Genomic DNA, 18,137 nt, shown 5'->3' with positions numbered 1-18,137 from the left:
TTAGGAGTGATTGTTGTTAGTTATCGCGACTGCCCTTGGCTGGGTTATTTTTACCGTTGACACTTTGTCCTTTCCGGTTGTCTGAAAGTCAGGACTACATCGTTCTTTTATCGGCGTTATAATGACGGAGCGGTGCTTGTGACAAGGTCCTATTGTTCCTGGTAAGCTCACCGTCATTGAGTGGTCAGAGTCAGCGCACGAGCCATGAACGAGAGGAACTACCCCACACATTTCCACCAATGCGTGCAAGGCCGCCCGCAACGAGGCGTCATACCCAGTCATACCATTCATCAGGTTATATTTGCTGAGGATTTCTGAAACTTCAGGAGGTTTGAGCTCCATGTTTGCCATTTGAAGTTAGTATGGTATCTACTATTTAGCAACTCAATATGCAGCTGAAATAAATGAAGCAGTTTTATGTTTCGTGTTTACCTATCCCTCAGTCGTATTGTTCCGTCTCGGCATTTTTGTTGTTGTGAGCTACACACGTCGGCAGCTTTTCCGCAATTTCGCGGTGCCCGAGGAACGTAAAGCGCTGTCAGTTGCGGCGCTCTCCGCGAAATCAAGTTTACGTCATCTATGGAATGAAAAAAAATACGACGGCGTAGTCGTCTTAGATAGAATTGATGAGTCGCAATTTTACACGATGCTTAACATGGGTTATTGACGCAATTAAGCCGTTGACATCAAACCGGATCCCGGATCAGCTGAAATGCACTGCGCGGAGTTCACGTGAACCATAATGGAACTCGGCGAAAGAAGTTAGCGACTGCCCTCCACATGGCTGGTTCGTCATATTGCCAAGTGTTACTAGTCACTTTGTCGTGGTAATGTCAAAGGAAAGTGACTTGGTGGGTCGGGTTGTCCAGCGCCATTAGTTCCGAACAAGGTCCGCGGACATCCCGGTTGTGCCTCAGGGTCAACGGAACTGCCACTAGGTGGGGCTTGCCAAGTGAAGTCGGAAGTTACTTCTTTCAATATCCAATAAACAGAGCTAAAGCGATCTCCTAATATGGTGTTGTTGGCACTAATGCAGCCTTACGACCCAAAGCAGTGGCATCATGTTCACGATAGGATTCGACACATCTTGGGGCTGTCGCCAGAATGTCAAAGTGAACGGCTGAATCGTGGAACCGACCCAACTATGCTATCGTTAGGGAAAATTTGTCTTATTGGTGCTGCTCAGGTAGTTGAATCTAGCTGTGCCTCGGGAGAGGGTTGCTCAGAGAGATGCTTTCCTCGTCTGAGGTCCCCTTTCCTCTCATCATGGCCTGGAAGCATTTATTTCACACGTTTCCTGTTTGACGTTGTACTTTCCTTGCTGTCGGTTGTGACGTTCTTCTGTGCTCGTTTTATGTTACATTACACTTCATGCTTATTCTCGCCTCTGGTATTGATGCTTAAACTATGATCTGTATGGCACACTGCCACGTCTTCGACTTACACAGTCAGACTCCAATAAAAGGTTTGTTGTAAAACATCATATATTTGCATAGATGAATAACATGCCGATGATGGCACATGTCATGACGATAGCATCAAGTAAATAAATAAATAACTTTCCAAATGTCCTATTTATACGAAAATACTGGGTACGATCTATTTAGTTGCCGTAGGCGGGCTTGTAGGTGGGCTTGTAGCTGGGCTGAGGGTAGCTGGGCTTGTAGCTGGGCTTGTACTCGTCGTAGCGGGCCTCACCCTCGTAGGTGACCTCAGCAATGTTGCCAGAGTAGGCGTCATCCACACGGTAGGTGACCGTCTGGGTACGGCCGTCGGGCAGCACAACCGAGTAAGATCCCTGGGTGGCGTAGCCGTCACGGGCCTCCTGGGCGTTGAAGACGGGCTCGTAGTCTCCGTATCCGTGGACGTCGTAGCTGTAGTCGTACTTGGGCGGCTGGTCGTAGCTCTCCTGGTGGTAGGGAGCGGGCTTGTAGGCCGGCTGGGGGTGGTAGGCGGGCCTGGGCGCGTAGGTCGGCCTGTAGGTCGGGGCGTAGGTGGGCGCCGGAGTGGTGTAGGGCGCGTTGTCGGCGGCGGCAACGGCCAGCAGGGCGGCAACCACGAAGAACTGAAACATGGAACAATGTTGAATTCATATAAAGTGACACGGCGAATGACTGTTTGCATGATCAGCAATCTAATGGTTGTTGAATATTTGATGGCAGCTCTCATTCACGAAATTTTCCACACCATTCTTTCTTCCTTGAGACCTTGGTTTACCAGTCATCCCAATCACAGCTTCGGTTTCGAGGGCACCTACCTTCATGTTGAGTGTGCTGTGGAGCTGTGTGATCAACTGATGCCGACCTGCGGACCCGAGCGGCTTTATACGGCTCGGAGCCGGGCCGTGACCTAGACATTCGCCGATGGACGGGCGTGGTCAGATGACGCCGGCCGAAGGCGATGGTCAATCAGATAGGAGATCTTGTGAACTGAAGATAATTCTACATTGGTCTGTCGGGCTGGTATGAGTAATCGTGAGTGGTATCCTGTATCTACCCCTAGTGCAAACCCAGGTCAGTGGGATAATTCTTCTTTTTGTTGTGGCCGCGTGGCATCAAACCTAATGTTTTAACCCATGAGCTGCTGGGATGGGGGGATGATGTTTTAACACCCCTTCCCCTTACGGCTTTCCTCAAAAATTTCTTAAGCGACATCACCTCACGAAAATGTCTAATGATCGTCATTGCTACACCAACTGACTACACCGCTTCTGGCACAGTAGGATTTGCTGGCATCATGTTACATTTTACATTGATTGGGCATTGCTTGAGAACGTCTCCATTATTGTTAATGGTTCATCCATCTACACATAACACAATTGCATCTACATCATAGACAAATCATGGCAATTGACTCTTAGAAATTGAAACCAATCTATCTATGTATGAAATGCATAAATATTTCGGAATTTTGATGTCGGTGACATAAGATCAGCTCAGTTCTTCAACCCTTCTATTACCTAATTATCCAAGCTGTTCCGTGCTTTTTATTCCCCCCCCCCCCCCCCCCCCCCCCCCGAAGGGCCCAACATGACCTCCTGTTCCTGAAGGGTCTCTGCTCGGAAAAGAAATGCCTGAGATACCCCTATGCCGATAGCTCATACGAGTACGCGTGCCTACCCAACGGACGCGCACTGCAGCAGTTTACTGTGGGCCTCACCCGCAGCAGCCAAAACGGGCTGAACTGTCGTGTCACAAGAGAGGCAAAGTCATTCCTCGCATACTCCAAAGACGACTGCTACGCGACCAGCTTGTTTTACGTACAAAGCTCACGCCATGAAATACCTTACGAGCTTACCGTCACCTTCTTGCTGCTAGTCACTGTTGGTGCTGGATTTTTCTACTTTTTATCATTGTTAGTTTTGTTGCGCTTTAAACTTGTTTTCATTTCATTTCTACGTTTTACTCATTTATGTCGTTTAACTCATTTCCGTGTATATGGAATATGCCCCGTTTATGTTTTACCGTTCTGTATTTTATCATATGACTTCATCAGTAATTGGGTGTCAGCTTGTTGGTGATATGTCCATAAACAAACAAACAAACAAACAAACAAACAAACAAACAAACAAACAAACAAACATGTATCACTGTTTCTGCATATATCTCTGGTTTACCCTGTACCTGCATTATTATTCTCCGATTTTAGGTGGGCTTTTAAAACTATTTCATGTTAATTATCGTTCATAAACTACTTTTTTACTGTTTACTTTTACGTCATTGCCTATTGTTTTGTATGTTTCGTTGTTTTTTCATATCTTCTTGCATTTTATGTCAGAGCGTATAGGTGTACGTGTGTTTCTGTGTGCTGCTTGTGTGTGTCATATTTGTTGCTTTTACTCTTGTGAATCCTTTTAGTGGGTGCCTATTGACGGTCTATTGAGTAAATTTCTAAATAAATCAATGGCACTCCGGACATCTGTTTATGCACCTGAGGTCATCTCAGGTCATTAAATATTTCCAACACTTTTCACATTTACTTTTTATATAAACATGCCAGAGCGAGGAAAACACCTTGAGGCTGTTCAGCTCTTCAATACAGATCGCCCGATCTGTACTATGACCGTTTCCGGTTGCGTCATGATCTCGACCTTAGGTCAGCTTTTAAGATAACCTTTTTAGTTCAAGTTGTGGTTACCTCGGACTTCACCTCAGACCTGATAAACCTTACTTCGTGAAGTCACCATGCTCGTCATAGCTACACCTACTGAACAATCACTTTGAAGCTTTCTACGATTGATAAGAGCAGCAGTAAATCTAAAATGTCCCCAGGAATTTAGGTATTGCTGACCTGAGTTGGGTTTCTCAGATACCAAGCGCTTACTCAATATGTACAGACTTGAATACGATAACTTGAATTTATTGACAAAGGACATCACACAATAAATACAACACAAACAGAATTCATTCAAGCATACAATGCGCGTATTTGTGACTTAGTTGCCGTAGGCGGGCTTGTAGGTGGGCTTGTAGCTCGGCTGAGGGTAGCTGGGCTTGTAGCTGGGCTTGTACTCGTCGTAGCGGGCCTCACCCTCGTAGGTGACCTCAGCAATGTTGCCAGAGTAGGCGTCATCCACACGGTAGGTGACTGTCTGGGTACGGCCGTCGGGCAGCACAACCGAGTAAGATCCCTGGGTGGCGTAGCCGTCACGCGCCTCCTGGGCGTTGAAGACGGGCTCGTAGTCTCCGTATCCGTGGACGTCGTAGCTGTAGTCGTACTTGGGCGGCTGGTCGTAGCTCTCCTGGTGGTAGGGAGCGGGCTTGTAGGCCGGCTGGGGGTGGTAGGCGGGCCTGGGCGCGTAGGAGGGCGCGCTGTCGGCGGCGGCAACGGCCAGCAGGGCGGCGACCACGAAGAACTGAAACAAAATACGATGCTCAATTCATATAAAGCGATACTACGGCGAAGAATCTTTCGATTTGTTACGAAGCTGTTCTAATGGCTGCTCAATATTTGAAACCATGTCCCATTTCGCAGTTTTTCATACCATTTCCCTTCCTTTCGACCGCTCCACCTGGGTTTACTTAAAGGTAGTGTGCCAGCTTTCCTGGACCATATGGAGTTAATGACCCGGATAAGGAGAACCGGATTTTTAGAACTTATCCATACCTTCAAAACTCATGGAAACGTCTTAAATTCTTCAAATTTTGAGTACCTCAGTGCGAAATTCGCCCCGATGGATTGTCGGTCGTACCCCAACCACATTTCACACCACTATGAACAATGGAATGGAATGCACACACTAAAATCACTATTGCCGATAGGGTCATCCAATCAAGTTTCGATAAACCCGTTCATCATCATCTCCTGCGGTTTCGAACACGCCTGTTAGGTGGCTTCTGATGCTCGTCGAGGTCGGAATTTGTGGTGGTGGTGCGTCGGGCCGCGCGCTCTGACTTCGGCCAAGAAAAATGCGTCAGCTGATCATTGTCATTTCTGCCACTTGCGTGTGGTGAAATGGGGTCATAATTTAAGAGACGGCTGTTTCATATCAATTATTTTACATAAAATCATATTTCAAACCATAAATTAATGTTCGACAGCCAAATTAAAGAAACAATACCACCGGCTTACAGTTTAAGTTCGACATTGTGTTGTCTACGATTAGACATCTGATAACTCATTCCCGTACGTCGTAACTCTATAATGACCTTTGCTTATTGTCACATGTGCGCCGCATTCGCGATTGTTGCCGACACCTGTTTGCAGGTCAGCCCACTACAGTTGTTATACATATAGAAAAACCGATAAACTTTTAGGCAAAAAAGGAACTATTCCAGGCCCATTTTTGATTTTTTTGCGATATTAGGTGAAAACAGAAGCTTCTTATCCTAGGAAAAATAAAATGGGAAATCATTGGAAGGTGGCACACTACCTTTAACTAAACCTCCAAATACATACAGCTGCGGCTAGGAGAGCACCTACCTTCATGTTGAGTGTGCTGTGGAGTTGTGTGATCAACTGATGCCGACCTGCGGACCGGAGCGGCTTTATACGGCTCGGAGTCGGGCCGTGACCTAGACATTCGCCGATGGACGGGCGTGGCCAACGCCGGGACGCTCCTGAGGACGAGATATTATGTCAGATAGCAGTGAGGTATACCACTGTACGGGATATCCCAACAGTTTTGCAACATCATAATGGCTTGGTTTTCAGGACTGCCTTTTTGTTGACATTATTTTATTCGACAAGCAGATAAGCATCACGAAGCCGCGTGTACATAGCGAAGCTGCACAGCTTCTCGCCGGTATTTCTCAACATTTTTTTTCAGACGCCGCTCGAGCTGGCTCGTCCTGATATAGGCTTTCCTTCACAATCGTAAGCGTGTTTTCAAATGAATTTAGGTCGTGGAGGCTGCCCGGTCCTTCTTCTTAACCCGCGCCCAGATGGGGTCTGCCGAGCAACGCGGTCTGATGGGGGGGGGGCATTTTGCCCCCCCCCCCTCAGATCTCGAGAACCACGCAACATAGCGACAAGCGGTAAACGGTGTTGGATAGCCCCAACGGGGAACTACCTTGTGACCCAATTTCATTGACCTCGGTCAAACCGATGACGTCACAGGTCAGGTCAAAGGTCGAATTTTCACCGTTTACAGGCATTTCAAGAAATGCGTTGTAAAATCGAGTAAAATGCATTTCATTGAAAATCATCGGTGGAGAAATGTTCTTCAAACACATATTTTGCTATTTGAGGTCACTGATACCAGGTCAGGTCACAGAGGTCAGGTCACTGGGGGGGTCACAATATGAAAGTGTCGTGTGATACATGTTTTATGGTCCATTTTACATGACAAATGCGATTATGTGGGTCAGACACTCTTTAGGGCCAGCTTAGGTCACGTTTTGGTCAAGGTCAGGTCAAGGTCAGGTCAAGGTCAGGTCAAATAAGGTCAAATTTCAAAGTTGATATTTTTGCATAAAATGGGTATCGATTCGATGCAGCTCGTCACGGGGAGTTCAATGGTGGTCTCTGTTTTGCGCTACGAGGTCTAGAATTGCTAAAAATTGAGTTCAAAAATTTGACGTCATCAATTTTTAACAGTTTTTTTTTGCTATAACTTGGCCAAAAAAAGAGGTATCGATCTAAAATTTGGTATGTATATCTAAGAGCGTAGGGACTATCACATATATTCCGGTTTTTTCGAAATTCGAAAAAAATTTGCAAATTTTTTGAGTTTTTCTAAAAAAATCAATTTTTTGATTTTTGGGGGTCAAAATCCCAAAATTTTGAAAATCCGAGATAGCAGTTTTGTAGCGCCGTCTTTTCTCTATACAACCACATAAAGAACTTTAAAATTGCTTGTTACCTGTAGAATTGGTGAGCGTTTCAAGATGTCATGTTTTTTGCTCATTTTTTCTCGAACATGACCTCAGTTTGACCTCAATAACTCCTGACCTGAGGTGACCTGTGACTTGAAATTTTGTGTGAAGGTGTCAAATTGATGCCCGGTAAGGTACCCAAAATTTGGCGGCGCTGCGCGCCGCCGTTTTCCTCGCTATTTAAGAAAAACCACAGGGGGGGGGGGGCCAAAATGGCCCCCCCCCATCAGGGCGCGGGTTAAAGGAAAAGGGCCACCTTTAACATGGGGATTGAAACTGAGATAGCCATCTTGTAGCCCGTGTCCGAAAACCTATCTGTCTACCTCCTTACGGCCGATTTCGGCCTCCATTCGTAGTTATCGGCAATTTTAAAAGAAAATATGCCAGGAATGCGTCCTTATCCCAGGAATGCGTTCTAATCCGACAATACAGCCACCCGCGGCGAGGCTTTGGTTTTTTACCAATCAGCTCCAACCAGCTCAGCTTTAACCAATCAGCTTATCTGACACAATCCGACGAGTCTGTCTTCTGAACGCTGATTGGCTTGAGTGTGACGTCATCGCTATGCCATCATACAGTAGGTGCCGTAGAGAGTATCAACATAGTACCAATATGTTAAATAGTTTTAAATACTTTTTCGCGAATTGTGCAATTCTGGCACCAGTTTTAAAAAGAAAATGAAAAATAATAATGTCAAAATGAAAAACAACGATATCTTCATATTTCACGAAGGTGGCCCTTTTCCTTTAAAGCACCTAAAAGATATTCCGCAATTCGCGCCCTATTTTTTTGCGTTGTGCCCTGGTGCTTCATCTTCCCTGAAAATTGTCGTGACATTGAATCGCAGAGTTTCCATTCCGTGACGGCGCCGTTCGTGCTCGTACGCTCGACCGCTGCTATGAGTTAGCCTTACATGATTTTTGACGCGACACGGTGCTTGTCGTGTTGAATACCTGCTTTGGGGATTCAACGTAAAACCAGTAAACCCTTTTCGTGCATTTCGCCCCTACTATGAGCTATAGAAGATGTGTGGCGGTTACAATCCGTGGCACTTTATACGCAAATTTCGCCCAGTCCGATCGTTTAGATTGTCTGGTTTCTGGCTAAGGCAGACTACTTGGCCCGCATAAATTGTTTAAATTGGTCGAAGCCTCATTTTCGTTCTTTTGCAAAACGGATATCTAACAATTTTCTCTTCTTTCCTTTATTTTAGGTTGTTTTAGACTAATGTGAGGCCAAAATTGTTTGGACTGGCCTTTGTCATGAGACGGTGTATGATTGACTCAGGATTCGGGTAGCATTTTTCTCGTTAGATTCAATGCCAATCTCCTCACGCGTTATCCTCTGGTGCCCACGGCACGGGTGTCACTTTCCGAAATTCATTGGTATGTAAGGCTCTAATGGTTAATTTTGTGATACCAAAGCCATTCTTACCATGCAGAGGGTTAATGTTAATGTTCTGAAATTGCTGGTAGGACTCGGGCCCCACCAAGCCTATACAAAACGACACCCATGCTGGTGCCTCTAACTTTGGTGCAAACGATATCTGAGACTCTGTGTATGGCTGGCCGGAGCGCTCTATATTGGTCAATGCTTTTCCCCTCGAAAAGGCGTCGTTGCCATCAAGACTAGGCTGTGATCCGGTGGACTCCAAACTGTTAATCTACAACTGCTGAGGCACATCCCTGTTCAGTAATACAATAGCCCGTGATCGCATATTCTCTGGCCGCTTGGCCCGTTTGGTATCCTGCGTTCCTTGGACTTACCCAGGGCCGGGTCAGCTAACAGTCGCCGTAAGCGAGGTCAGTCATGCGTTGTGGCAGCTTCTGCGAATGCTGCGTATGGGAAATAGTGCTGTCTACTCATGGCAACAAGATCATCGATATAACATTTATATCAGCGGTGAAGGTATACATCGTGGGTGAATGGATGTTGCCAAACTTTTGGAACACCCTTTAGGGTATCTATGTATGCATGCATGTACCTATGTATTGACATCACAAGCCTTCCACATACTCGTACAGCGTGGCGATTACGGCTTGGCGATTACGGGTACTTGTTATCGGTCCGAGCACATCATATGGATAACTTTTTAGTTTTAAGAAGAATAGCATCTACTCGTATCATAACACCACAACCTGTCGTTACGGCTCTTTTCGCTGATGTGCTCTCAGCTTTGACCAGGCTTGGCATCCAGAGTGACAAAGCCGTCCAAATAATGTTTCTGTCGAAATGTGTTTTCTGCAATAACGTTTTACATGACACTTGAACATTGAATATTCAGGAGACCCAGCGACGCGCAGGTTAATTCCTTTTTCATGTCCATTTGTCTTTCAGGAGTCATTCATGACTGAAGGTATAACTTTGGTATGTATACAAGCGTCCTCTTTGTCACTTTAAGGACAACAATGCGAAATTTACAATAGCAACCCCGTAACTTATTTTAGATTGTATGTGTCATTATTCCCACTCATACATAATCAAAGAAAATGTAGCAGTGTTGTTTGGCTTTATTGACAACGGACATCACACAATAAATACAACACAAACAGAATTCATTCAAGCATACGATGCACTTATTTGTGACTTAGTTGCCGTAGGCGGGCTTGTAGGTGGGCTTGTAGCTCGGCTGAGGGTAGCTGGGCTTGTAGCTGGGCTTGTACTCGTCGTAGCGGGCCTCACCCTCGTAGGTGACCTCAGCAACAGTGCCAGAGTAGGCGTCATCCACACGGTAGGTGACCGTCTGGGTACGGCCGTCGGGCAGCACAACCGAGTAAGATCCCTGGGTGGCGTAGCCGTCACGGGCCTCCTGGGCGTTGAAGACGGGCTCGTAGTCTCCGTATCCGTGGACGTCGTAGCTGTTAGTCGTACTTGGGCGGCTGGTCGTAGCTCTCCTGCTTGTAGGGAGCGGGCTTGTAGGCCGGCTGGGGGTGGTAGGCGGGCCTGGGCGCGTAGGAGGGCGCGCTGTCGGCGGCGGCAACGGCCAGCAGGGCGGCAACCAGGAAGAACTGAAAAAGACCACAGAATGTGTAAGACCCGGGGTAGCGCATATGCTTTGAAAATCCCAACAGTGAACGGCTTTCAAGCAATGTGCTGATGTTCGAAAGGAGCACGCTGTAACATTTTAAACGGTGGCACCCGTTCTGGGTGCTTCTGCAATGTTTGGCGTTCTGTGCTTCTAGACCAGGGGTCGGCAAATGGTGGGGCATGCCCCCTTTGGGGGTAATGGCGCCCTTCGGCGGGGGGTAATGAGGGCCTCTGAGAAAGCCTCATCTTTTTTAGAATTAATGGCTCCCTTGATGGGACAAACATCGCAACTATTGTGCCCCAGGATTCAAAGATTAGTCGAGGTCAAACGCACAAAGCATGAACTGATTAGCTGGCCCATGCCAATTTTCATGTAGCTGCTCACCATTCCGTACAGTCGTGGAAAGTAACTGTCATGTACTACCCGGCGCTCGTCTATTGGCGTTTTCACAGTCACTAACGCAAGGGAGAGGAGTCGTCCATTGCACCCTGACCTGAGCATCTCGGTCTCTGAGCTGGAGCTTGGCAGAAAAATTGAGCGTGTTGCCCGTGAAGATAAGCAGCTGCTGCTACCCAATTTAAAGGTCGTGGGTCATTGGGTGACCTTCCATAGGTCAATAACAACTGCCGAGTTAATCGGGTCCTGCTGTAACTTCTTGAGGTGAGATTTTGTGGCCTGCCATGATCTCAAGAAAGATCTCACAAATCAACGGTTATTCGGGTTAAGGTCATGCCATTTTCAGGACAGATAAAAATGATCGGCTCGATGGTACAGTTTTTTTCGTGATCCGACCCTTTTAATGTGATCTATTCTCGAAAAATACCCGCTACACCTATACGTATGGGGGTTAACCCGCGCCCCGCTGGGGCTCCTGGATTTCCACGCCCTGCTGGAGATGGAGGTTGAACACCCCCTATTAACTTGGCTCCTGTTTCACTAGCGAAACGCCGTAGTCGGCGATCGAAAGAGCGTAAGAAATGATGAAGAAAAAACTATGGTCACCTTTTAGGTCAAATCAAAGGTCAGGTCACCAGAGGTCATCGAACGTAAAATTTCGCCAAGTTCCAGGTCAACCTTTGACAATTTTCGATAAACTGGCCTATAGCTCAGGAAAGGATAGAGCTACAGCGCTGCGGAAAAACGCATTCGATAGCTCTCTTAACGTTTTTTCTGATGCCTGTCCTCAGATTCAACCGAAGACGGTTTAGCCTGCAGGAGACAAAAGCTGCCAAAATTGAAAATGTACGTTGCTTGCTGATAGTTTTTCTTAAATAACTTTTCACTCAAAACTTGCAAGAGCTCACTTGTATCAGCATCGTGATCCTCCCGTCGAGAAGCATCGAAGGTTTTGTTGCACATCAGTCGACCCGTATCGTCGAGCTGAACACATCTAAGGCATTTTCATCGCTCTGGGATGCCTTTATCAAAGTTATTAGCGAATAGCTGTTAGACCATTCATTACCTGAAATGACCTCAGGGACATACAGTGGGGTTACGGGTGCAGTTTTCCGGTTCAGCGGTCATGTTTACTTGTAAATAAGAGTGTCACAGTGTTAGGAATGACACTGGTCCAAAACAGGCGCCTTTCAATTTTCTACCATTGACTTTGCGCCCTCTCCCATTGATAATGGGAGAGGGCGTGAAATTGACCTGAACTTTAGTCACCGACATCAAATCTCCGAGATACAAATTTTGTACATGTTGTTGCCTTTATCAATTCCTGAAAGCTTGAAAGAGATCTGTCACTCAATGCAGCGGTTTCTCGCAGATATGGTACCCAAAGAGTCACGGAAAAGTATGGAATTTCAGTAACCTTGGTTGTATCACCAATGGGGTCTGGTAGGTGGGGGTAATGGCCCTGCCTGGCGCCAAAAAAGGGGGCACGACCCCGGAGGACCTGCCGACCACTGTTCTAGACTCTATAGTTTGAATTCCCCACATAATTTGGCAGTTGTTTTGTTGTCGAGCACCTATCTTCATGTTGATTGTGCTGTGGAGCTGTGTGATCAACTGATGCCGACCTGCGGACCGGAGCGGCTTTATACGGCTCGGAGCCGGGCCGTGACCTAGCCAGCGGCGGACCAGAGCGGTCGGGCGGGTGTGGCCCGGTTGTCAGAGCACATGCTGCACTCTGCTGAAGAGGCAGAAGGGATTCGATTTGGCTTTTAATAATTGCATTGTTAGGTGTGTGTTTTTTATCAATTTATTTTTTTTAATGAGAAGGTTCTTTACTCATTCCCTTGTTCCTTCAGAAACTGATTTCTGTTACTAGCTTCACCGTGTTACGTTGTTTTTGTGGATCAAGATATGATAGTCTTAGTTCAATGTATTGTCAGAGCATAGCTTTAAATGCGGTCTTATAAAAGCAAGCGCCCGTACAGCTATCCAAACAAGCATCCTAGACGAATCCAAAGTCAGAACTCCTGAGATGAAAGCCGAAACCGCTGTTCAGAGCCGACTGCCGGGGCCTCGCTGTCTCTTCCGGCGGACCCCACGCAAGCGCAGACAATGCGGTGACGCTCCTCAAAGGGGGCCAATAATTATGCTAAATATCTCGTCATCGTGACGCCACAAGGAGATATAAATATAAAGAGAGGTAACTACCAACTTTTGGCACTCCAATCCTTTGCGCAAATTCTACGAAGTTACGAATTTCCTAACGATAAAAACCTAACAGCGTTTTGTGTGTGTGTTTTTTTTACGTTGATGAGGCCAAAACCGATACAAACTGAACCCAGCGAGACGGCGGCAATAAGTGATACAGTGTACACTTAACATTGAAAGGTCTGTTGTTCCTAATGTGCATCACTTTTACTTGGTCAGATGTATGCTGCTCTTTACGAAAGGGTACCACGGTAAGGGTCGGCAAGGAAGGTCATGAAGCATGTCATTCTATTTGGCAGCTCAATTTGAGTTTATTGGTGCCCTTCTCGACTGTGAGCTCACTTTGGTCGGGGATTATACATACATGGATGAAAAACTCCCATGGCCTCAAGCGACCATAGCAACGACTTATATGACGTCACATAAGCTCCTCATTGGGGCCGACGTATGTTCTCGAACCACTCGAGCAACAGCAGGGGGACAGTTGCAGTTGCCGAGAGTTCGGACCGAATTAGCGAAGAGGAGTTTTCTCTATAGAGCGACTGCAGCGTGGAACCAGCGTATTTCTTCGTAACATTTCAAATCGTTGTTTTTATCCCGCTGCACTGGAGTACCTTTATTTGTCGCTTTTATTACTGCTTTTATCACATGTATCAAGTGTTTTACTGGTGTGTCTTTATTCATGTATGTGTATGAGTATATGTCAGATTTGTATGCCTTACCGGCCGAGGGGGAGAGAGTTCGTTCCATGCAACGAGTTTTTTTACGATTGTTTAGAACGCATTAGCCGTGAAACGTTAAAAGTTGAAATATCTGGCCATTAACTGAAGCCGGTTCTTACGCAACCAGCCACAATTTTAGGCCAGGTCAGGTCGAATCAGTGATCTATGGTAATATGGCAATATACACGCATATAAGTGACCCGGACAGGACTTTTCTCCGGTCTTTTTACACTCAAACGTGAGACCGTAGAATCCTTGAAAACGCCCCCATCAATGCACATAATTAATATTTTGGTGTCGTAACTATTTTTATTAAAGATCATCGTTGCGTTACATTACACGAAACCGAACGCTGCACAAGTCACATGTTTTAACCCTTACATTAGGCGCGACACGGGAGATTTCATGTCAAGATAAAGGCCTTTCTGAAATTATTAATGCAAGGTTTCGCTGCTAATCTGAGGATAATTTTCCATTATATATTTTCCGTTTTACTTCACCATGACCCGATGCCATAGTGAAATAAGAAATGAACTTTTTATATGAGTTTGTCACACTTTTTCACCTTTCTGCACTCATGTGGTACGGGGACCCGCAGTTGTTTCTGTACAGCGACCCTGAGTAAATTGTCCCAGCACCCTCACAGGGAACAACGATAAGCTGTCAGAGGGCACGCACAGAAAACCTCAGCTGCTCGTATACAGGGATCGGTAGTCGATATCAATGTTATCGGTTGTTACTGGATAGGACAGACGGCTAGAGTTGGGGTTCGTGTACAGTAGCAACTGTGGGTCCCCGTACCGGATGCCCCAGAAAATATCGGGATAGTTGATGGTTTCGTTGAGAAGCAATTCTTGAAATCGCAGCCACCACATCTATTGGTAATGACGTGTAAAATATGTTCTCGTATAAACCCTCACTGAAAACTTTTCTACTCCCGGCTGGGGGGTATACCCTCGAAACGGGGGTATATCTTAAGGGGTCACCCTTGAAACGGGAGAGAGAGAGAGAGAGAGAGAGAGAGAGAGAGAGAGAGAGAGAGAGAGAGAGAGAGAGAGAGAGAGAGAGAGAAAGAGAGAGAGAGAGAGAGAGAGAGAGAGAGAGAGAGAGAGAGAGAGAGAGAGAGAGAGAGAGAGAGAGAGAGAGAGAGAGAGAGAGAGAGAGAGAGAGAGAGAGAGAGAGAGAGAGAGAGAGAGAGAGACCATTTATTCAATAACAAACAGATGAATATAACAAATAAAGTATGCAATTGGCGCAAAAGTGCTACGCACTTAAATCATGGCGCCGCTTGCTAAGCGAGAAGTACTTAACGTATTTAGCAACAATAATAATGATGAAACACAATGGAACAAGAAGAACGGAATAAAAATATTTATGTTGCAAAACATGTCAAAGTGATCGTCGATCGACCGGACCGCCCAAGCCCGGTAACGCTCCACGACCCCGGCGGCACTGCAAGGCTGCCCCGCACCGCGCCCACTCGTCCGACCACGGTAGTGGTGAGGATTGGGACTTGGGATGTTGTATTTTATAAGCGATGGGTAAGGATGATGAAGGATTGGACAGCGGTGGCAACCACACGGCCCTCCTCACGACTCAGGTCTGTACCGTGGATAAGGATGTCGAGTTGTTTGGAGGAAGGGAGAGTGGAAAAGTCAGTGCGGATGACGGGCGACACGGTGTTGTAAAGAATGTTTCGCTGAGTATGATAAAGTGGACAGGAAAGTAGGAAATGTTTTGTGTTTTCAGAATTATAGCCGCAAGTGCAAGAGGGTGAATTAGCTTGTTGTATGGAGAAAAGATGAGCATTAAGTTTTGAAGTATTCAGTCGTAGTTTTGTGTGTAAAATGTTGCCTAAATTAAAATGTTCGAGGCGACAACGTCCTCGACCTGGCGGTGTCATCAGGAGGCACTGTGACGTCGGAGGTGCGGGAACAGCTGTTCGCCTCCGATCACCGTGTGGTCGAGACGCGTCTCAGAATCGACACCGGCCCCGCGCCCCGAGCATCCAGAACCAGGGTCTACAATTATAAGCGCGCTGACTTCGCCGGCCTGCGTCACGCCTTGCGCGCGGTGCCCTGGACTGTGCTCGAGGCTATGGACGTCAACGGTGCAGTAGAGTTTTTCTATGACGCTGTGTTTGCCGCTGTTAGTGACTATGTGCCTATCATAGAGCTGCGCCAGAAATACCCACCATGGTTCGATCGCACTGTCAGGGATCTCCTACGGGAGAAGGAACGGGCCCACAGGCGTAAGAAGGCGGACCCCTGCGCTGCGAATGTAGAGCAGCATGCTAGAGCCAGAGCTGAGTTTAAACGTCAGGCTGATGCTGGATATAGAGCGTATTTGTTGGGCCTCGTCCGTGATTTTAAGGATAATCCCAAGCGATATTGGACTTTTATCAAGTCCCTGAAGTCAAATAACCACGTATCTCCTGTCTTAGAGTATGCTGGTAGGCTGGTGACAGATGCGCCTGCTAGAGCTAACTGTTTCAACCAGTGCTTCTCAGAGAAGTTCAGCGCGCCCTACGTCGGCGACTTACCAGCCGCCCCTGTTCTCGACGCCCCAGGCCTGTCCACGTTCACCGTACCCAGTGGTCGAGTGGCGCAGCTCCTGCGTGAGCTCAGCCCTCACAATGCCTGCGGCGCTGACGGCCTCAGCGCACGAATTATTCACGAGTGTGCTGAGGAGATTGCGATCCCTCGACATCATATGTCGATTGTCAGTGCGGTCCGGAGTGTTCCCATCGTCATGGAAGCGGGCCAACATCATTCCCGTCTTCAAAAAGGGCTCTAAAAAGCTTCCATCTAATTACAGACCGGTATCTTTATTATCACTCTGCTCCAAAATTCTGGAGAAGGTAGTGTGCGAGGACCTGCTCCGTGCATGTCTTCCTGCACTGCCTCCTTCCCAGCACGGATTTCTCCCAAAACGCTCTTGCATGAGCAACCTTACCTGTTTCTTGGAACACTGCTGGACCTCACTGACAAAGGGATCGCAAACGGACGCTATCTACACAGATTACTCGTCAGCTTTTACCAGTGTAAGCCACAAGCTGCTTTTACACAAGCTGGAGCACTCTTTTAACATATCGGGTCTTGCACTTGGCTGGGTTGAGTCTTACCTTAGCCAGCGGTCCCAGCGTGTAGTGCTGGATGGAAAACACTCTGACTGGACTCCGGTCATCTCCGGAGTGCCGGAGGGCAGCATCTTGGGCCCCCTGCTCTTCACCTGCTTTGTCGCTGACCTCCCTAAACACATCGGGTCATCCTGCTTGTCATACGCTGACGACGTCAAAATTTTTCACCGTGTGTCCTCTCCTGAGGATGCCCACGCCCTTCAGGCTGACTTGGACCGTCTCAGCCGGTGGTCAAGGACCTGGCACCTGAAGCTCAACCCGGCCAAGTGCAGGACCATCACCTTCACTCTGCGCTCATCACCTCATGTCGCTTCATACGCGCTCGACGGTCACCAGCTCGAAAGGTGTGTTAGCGTGCGTGACCTTGGTATCATCTTAGATAGCAAGCTTAACTTCGCAGACCATGTTGACGCTATAGTCTCGAAGTCGAACCGCATGCTGGGCTTGCTGATGAGGAGCATGCAGGTCTCGACACGGGTGCATCGAGCGCAGTTCGACTGTGTCGCAGCCCTCACCGCCTACAAGGCGCACGTGCGTTCCGTAATGGAATACGGCTGTGTTATCTGGTCGGGTGCCGCTGTCACCCACCTGCGCCGATTAGAGCGACTACAGCACCGTTTTCTCATGTGGCTGGGCGCCCGGACACAGGCGAGGTGCCCTTCACTTGACTATGCATCGCTGCTTAAACTGTTCGGCTGTGAATCAGTGAGGTCACGATTCACACAGTGTGACATCAACTACATGCGCTCCGTGTTCAGTGGTCGCTTGGACTGTCCCGACATCTTGGCCATGTTTTCTCTATCGGCACCCGGCCGTCGCACGCGCCGTCCCGAGCTCTTTCATGTGCCGCGCGGAAGAGTGGACACTGTGAAGCGAGGATTTCTGATTCGTCTTCCCCAGCACGTGAACTCGCTTGTCCACAGCAGCCCCGAGGCCGATTTCTTTATGCCTAGCTGCAGGCTAAGGTCGGAGATAGCCAAATTTGCTGACGACCAGGGAACATACTTAGCCTAAGGTCATTGATATAGCTCCTCATGTAGCAACTAGCCGTTACCGGTTTTATTCTCATTGTCATTGTCTACGCTCATTTTTCGTCTTTTTTGTCTTTTTATTTCATCCACTGTCATTCTTGCTTATACCTACACTCTTTTAGGATTTCAGGCTATTGCCTGTGCTGATTACTTTTAGGGGATTTCTCATGTCAGTATACTTTTAGCCTCGCTCATTAGTCAGGTGCCTATACTTGTATATTCTCTTAGGCTTTTGCTCATGTCTTCTATATTCTTAGGCTGTTGCCTGTCGGTTTACTTTTAGGCTCTTGCCATCTT

General features: G+C 47.3%; 3 protein-coding genes across 5 annotated transcripts in view; 1 reads left to right on the top strand and 2 right to left on the bottom strand.

Moving 5' to 3' along the window:
* Window positions 1–1,466: 1,466 nt before the first annotated feature.
* Window positions 1,467–5,950, bottom strand: LOC122392366 (adhesive plaque matrix protein-like). Of its 3 annotated transcripts, XM_043387163.1 has the most exons (3): window positions 5,923–5,950; window positions 4,791–4,855; window positions 1,467–1,958 (listed from the first exon to the last, which is right to left on the bottom strand). In XM_043387163.1, exons 1-3 carry the CDS (start codon window positions 5,926–5,928, stop codon window positions 1,604–1,606), a joined length of 426 nt encoding a protein of 141 aa, XP_043243098.1. In that variant the 5' UTR covers window positions 5,929–5,950; the 3' UTR covers window positions 1,467–1,603. The 3 variants fall into 3 exon arrangements, with proteins under 3 accessions (XP_043243098.1, XP_043243097.1, XP_043243096.1); XM_043387162.1 differs by lacking the exon at window positions 4,791–4,855 and having other exon boundaries at window positions 1,467–2,065; window positions 5,923–5,945; XM_043387161.1 differs by lacking the exons at window positions 4,791–4,855; window positions 5,923–5,950 and adding an exon at window positions 2,258–2,303 and having other exon boundaries at window positions 1,467–2,065.
* A 3,953-nt stretch (window positions 5,951–9,903) lies between these two features.
* Window positions 9,904–16,880, bottom strand: LOC122392348. The gene is made up of 5 exons (XM_043387125.1): window positions 16,795–16,880; window positions 16,213–16,353; window positions 15,881–15,893; window positions 10,215–10,324; window positions 9,904–10,174 (listed from the first exon to the last, which is right to left on the bottom strand). The coding sequence occupies exons 1-5, from the start codon at window positions 16,878–16,880 to the stop codon at window positions 9,904–9,906; spliced, it is 621 nt and encodes a 206-aa protein (XP_043243060.1).
* The window catches only part of LOC122392356 (TBC1 domain family member 1-like), a 43,559-nt gene continuing 36,981 nt past the window's right edge, over window positions 11,560–18,137 (top strand). The window contains exon 1 of the mRNA XM_043387144.1: window positions 11,560–11,586. The gene's annotated coding sequence lies outside the window, so the exon portion shown is untranslated. The remainder of the gene's footprint in view (window positions 11,587–18,137) is intronic.

This window comes from Amphibalanus amphitrite, unplaced genomic scaffold, assembly GCF_019059575.1.
Source record: "Amphibalanus amphitrite isolate SeventyFive unplaced genomic scaffold, NRLGWU_Aamphi_draft 000483F_arrow, whole genome shotgun sequence".
NCBI classification, from domain to species: domain Eukaryota; kingdom Metazoa; phylum Arthropoda; class Thecostraca; order Balanomorpha; family Balanidae; genus Amphibalanus; species Amphibalanus amphitrite.
Note: the sequence above shows the minus strand (reverse complement) of the source record. Positions and strands in the feature narration are given on the sequence as shown.

Excerpts from the sequence above, each read along its gene's own strand:
- LOC122392348 (XM_043387125.1), bottom strand. The coding sequence starts at position 16,880 with ATGCTGCCCTCCGGCACTCCGGAGATGACCGGAGTCCAGTCAGAGTGT. Across the intron at positions 16,354-16,794 it reads CGCTGGGACCGCTGGCTAAG|CACACTCGTGAATAATTCGT; the intron begins GTAAGACTCAAC and ends CAATCTCCTCAG. Across the intron at positions 10,175-10,214 it reads TACAAGCCCGCTCCCTACAA|CTACGACGTCCACGGATACG; the intron begins GCAGGAGAGCTA and ends TACGACTAACAG.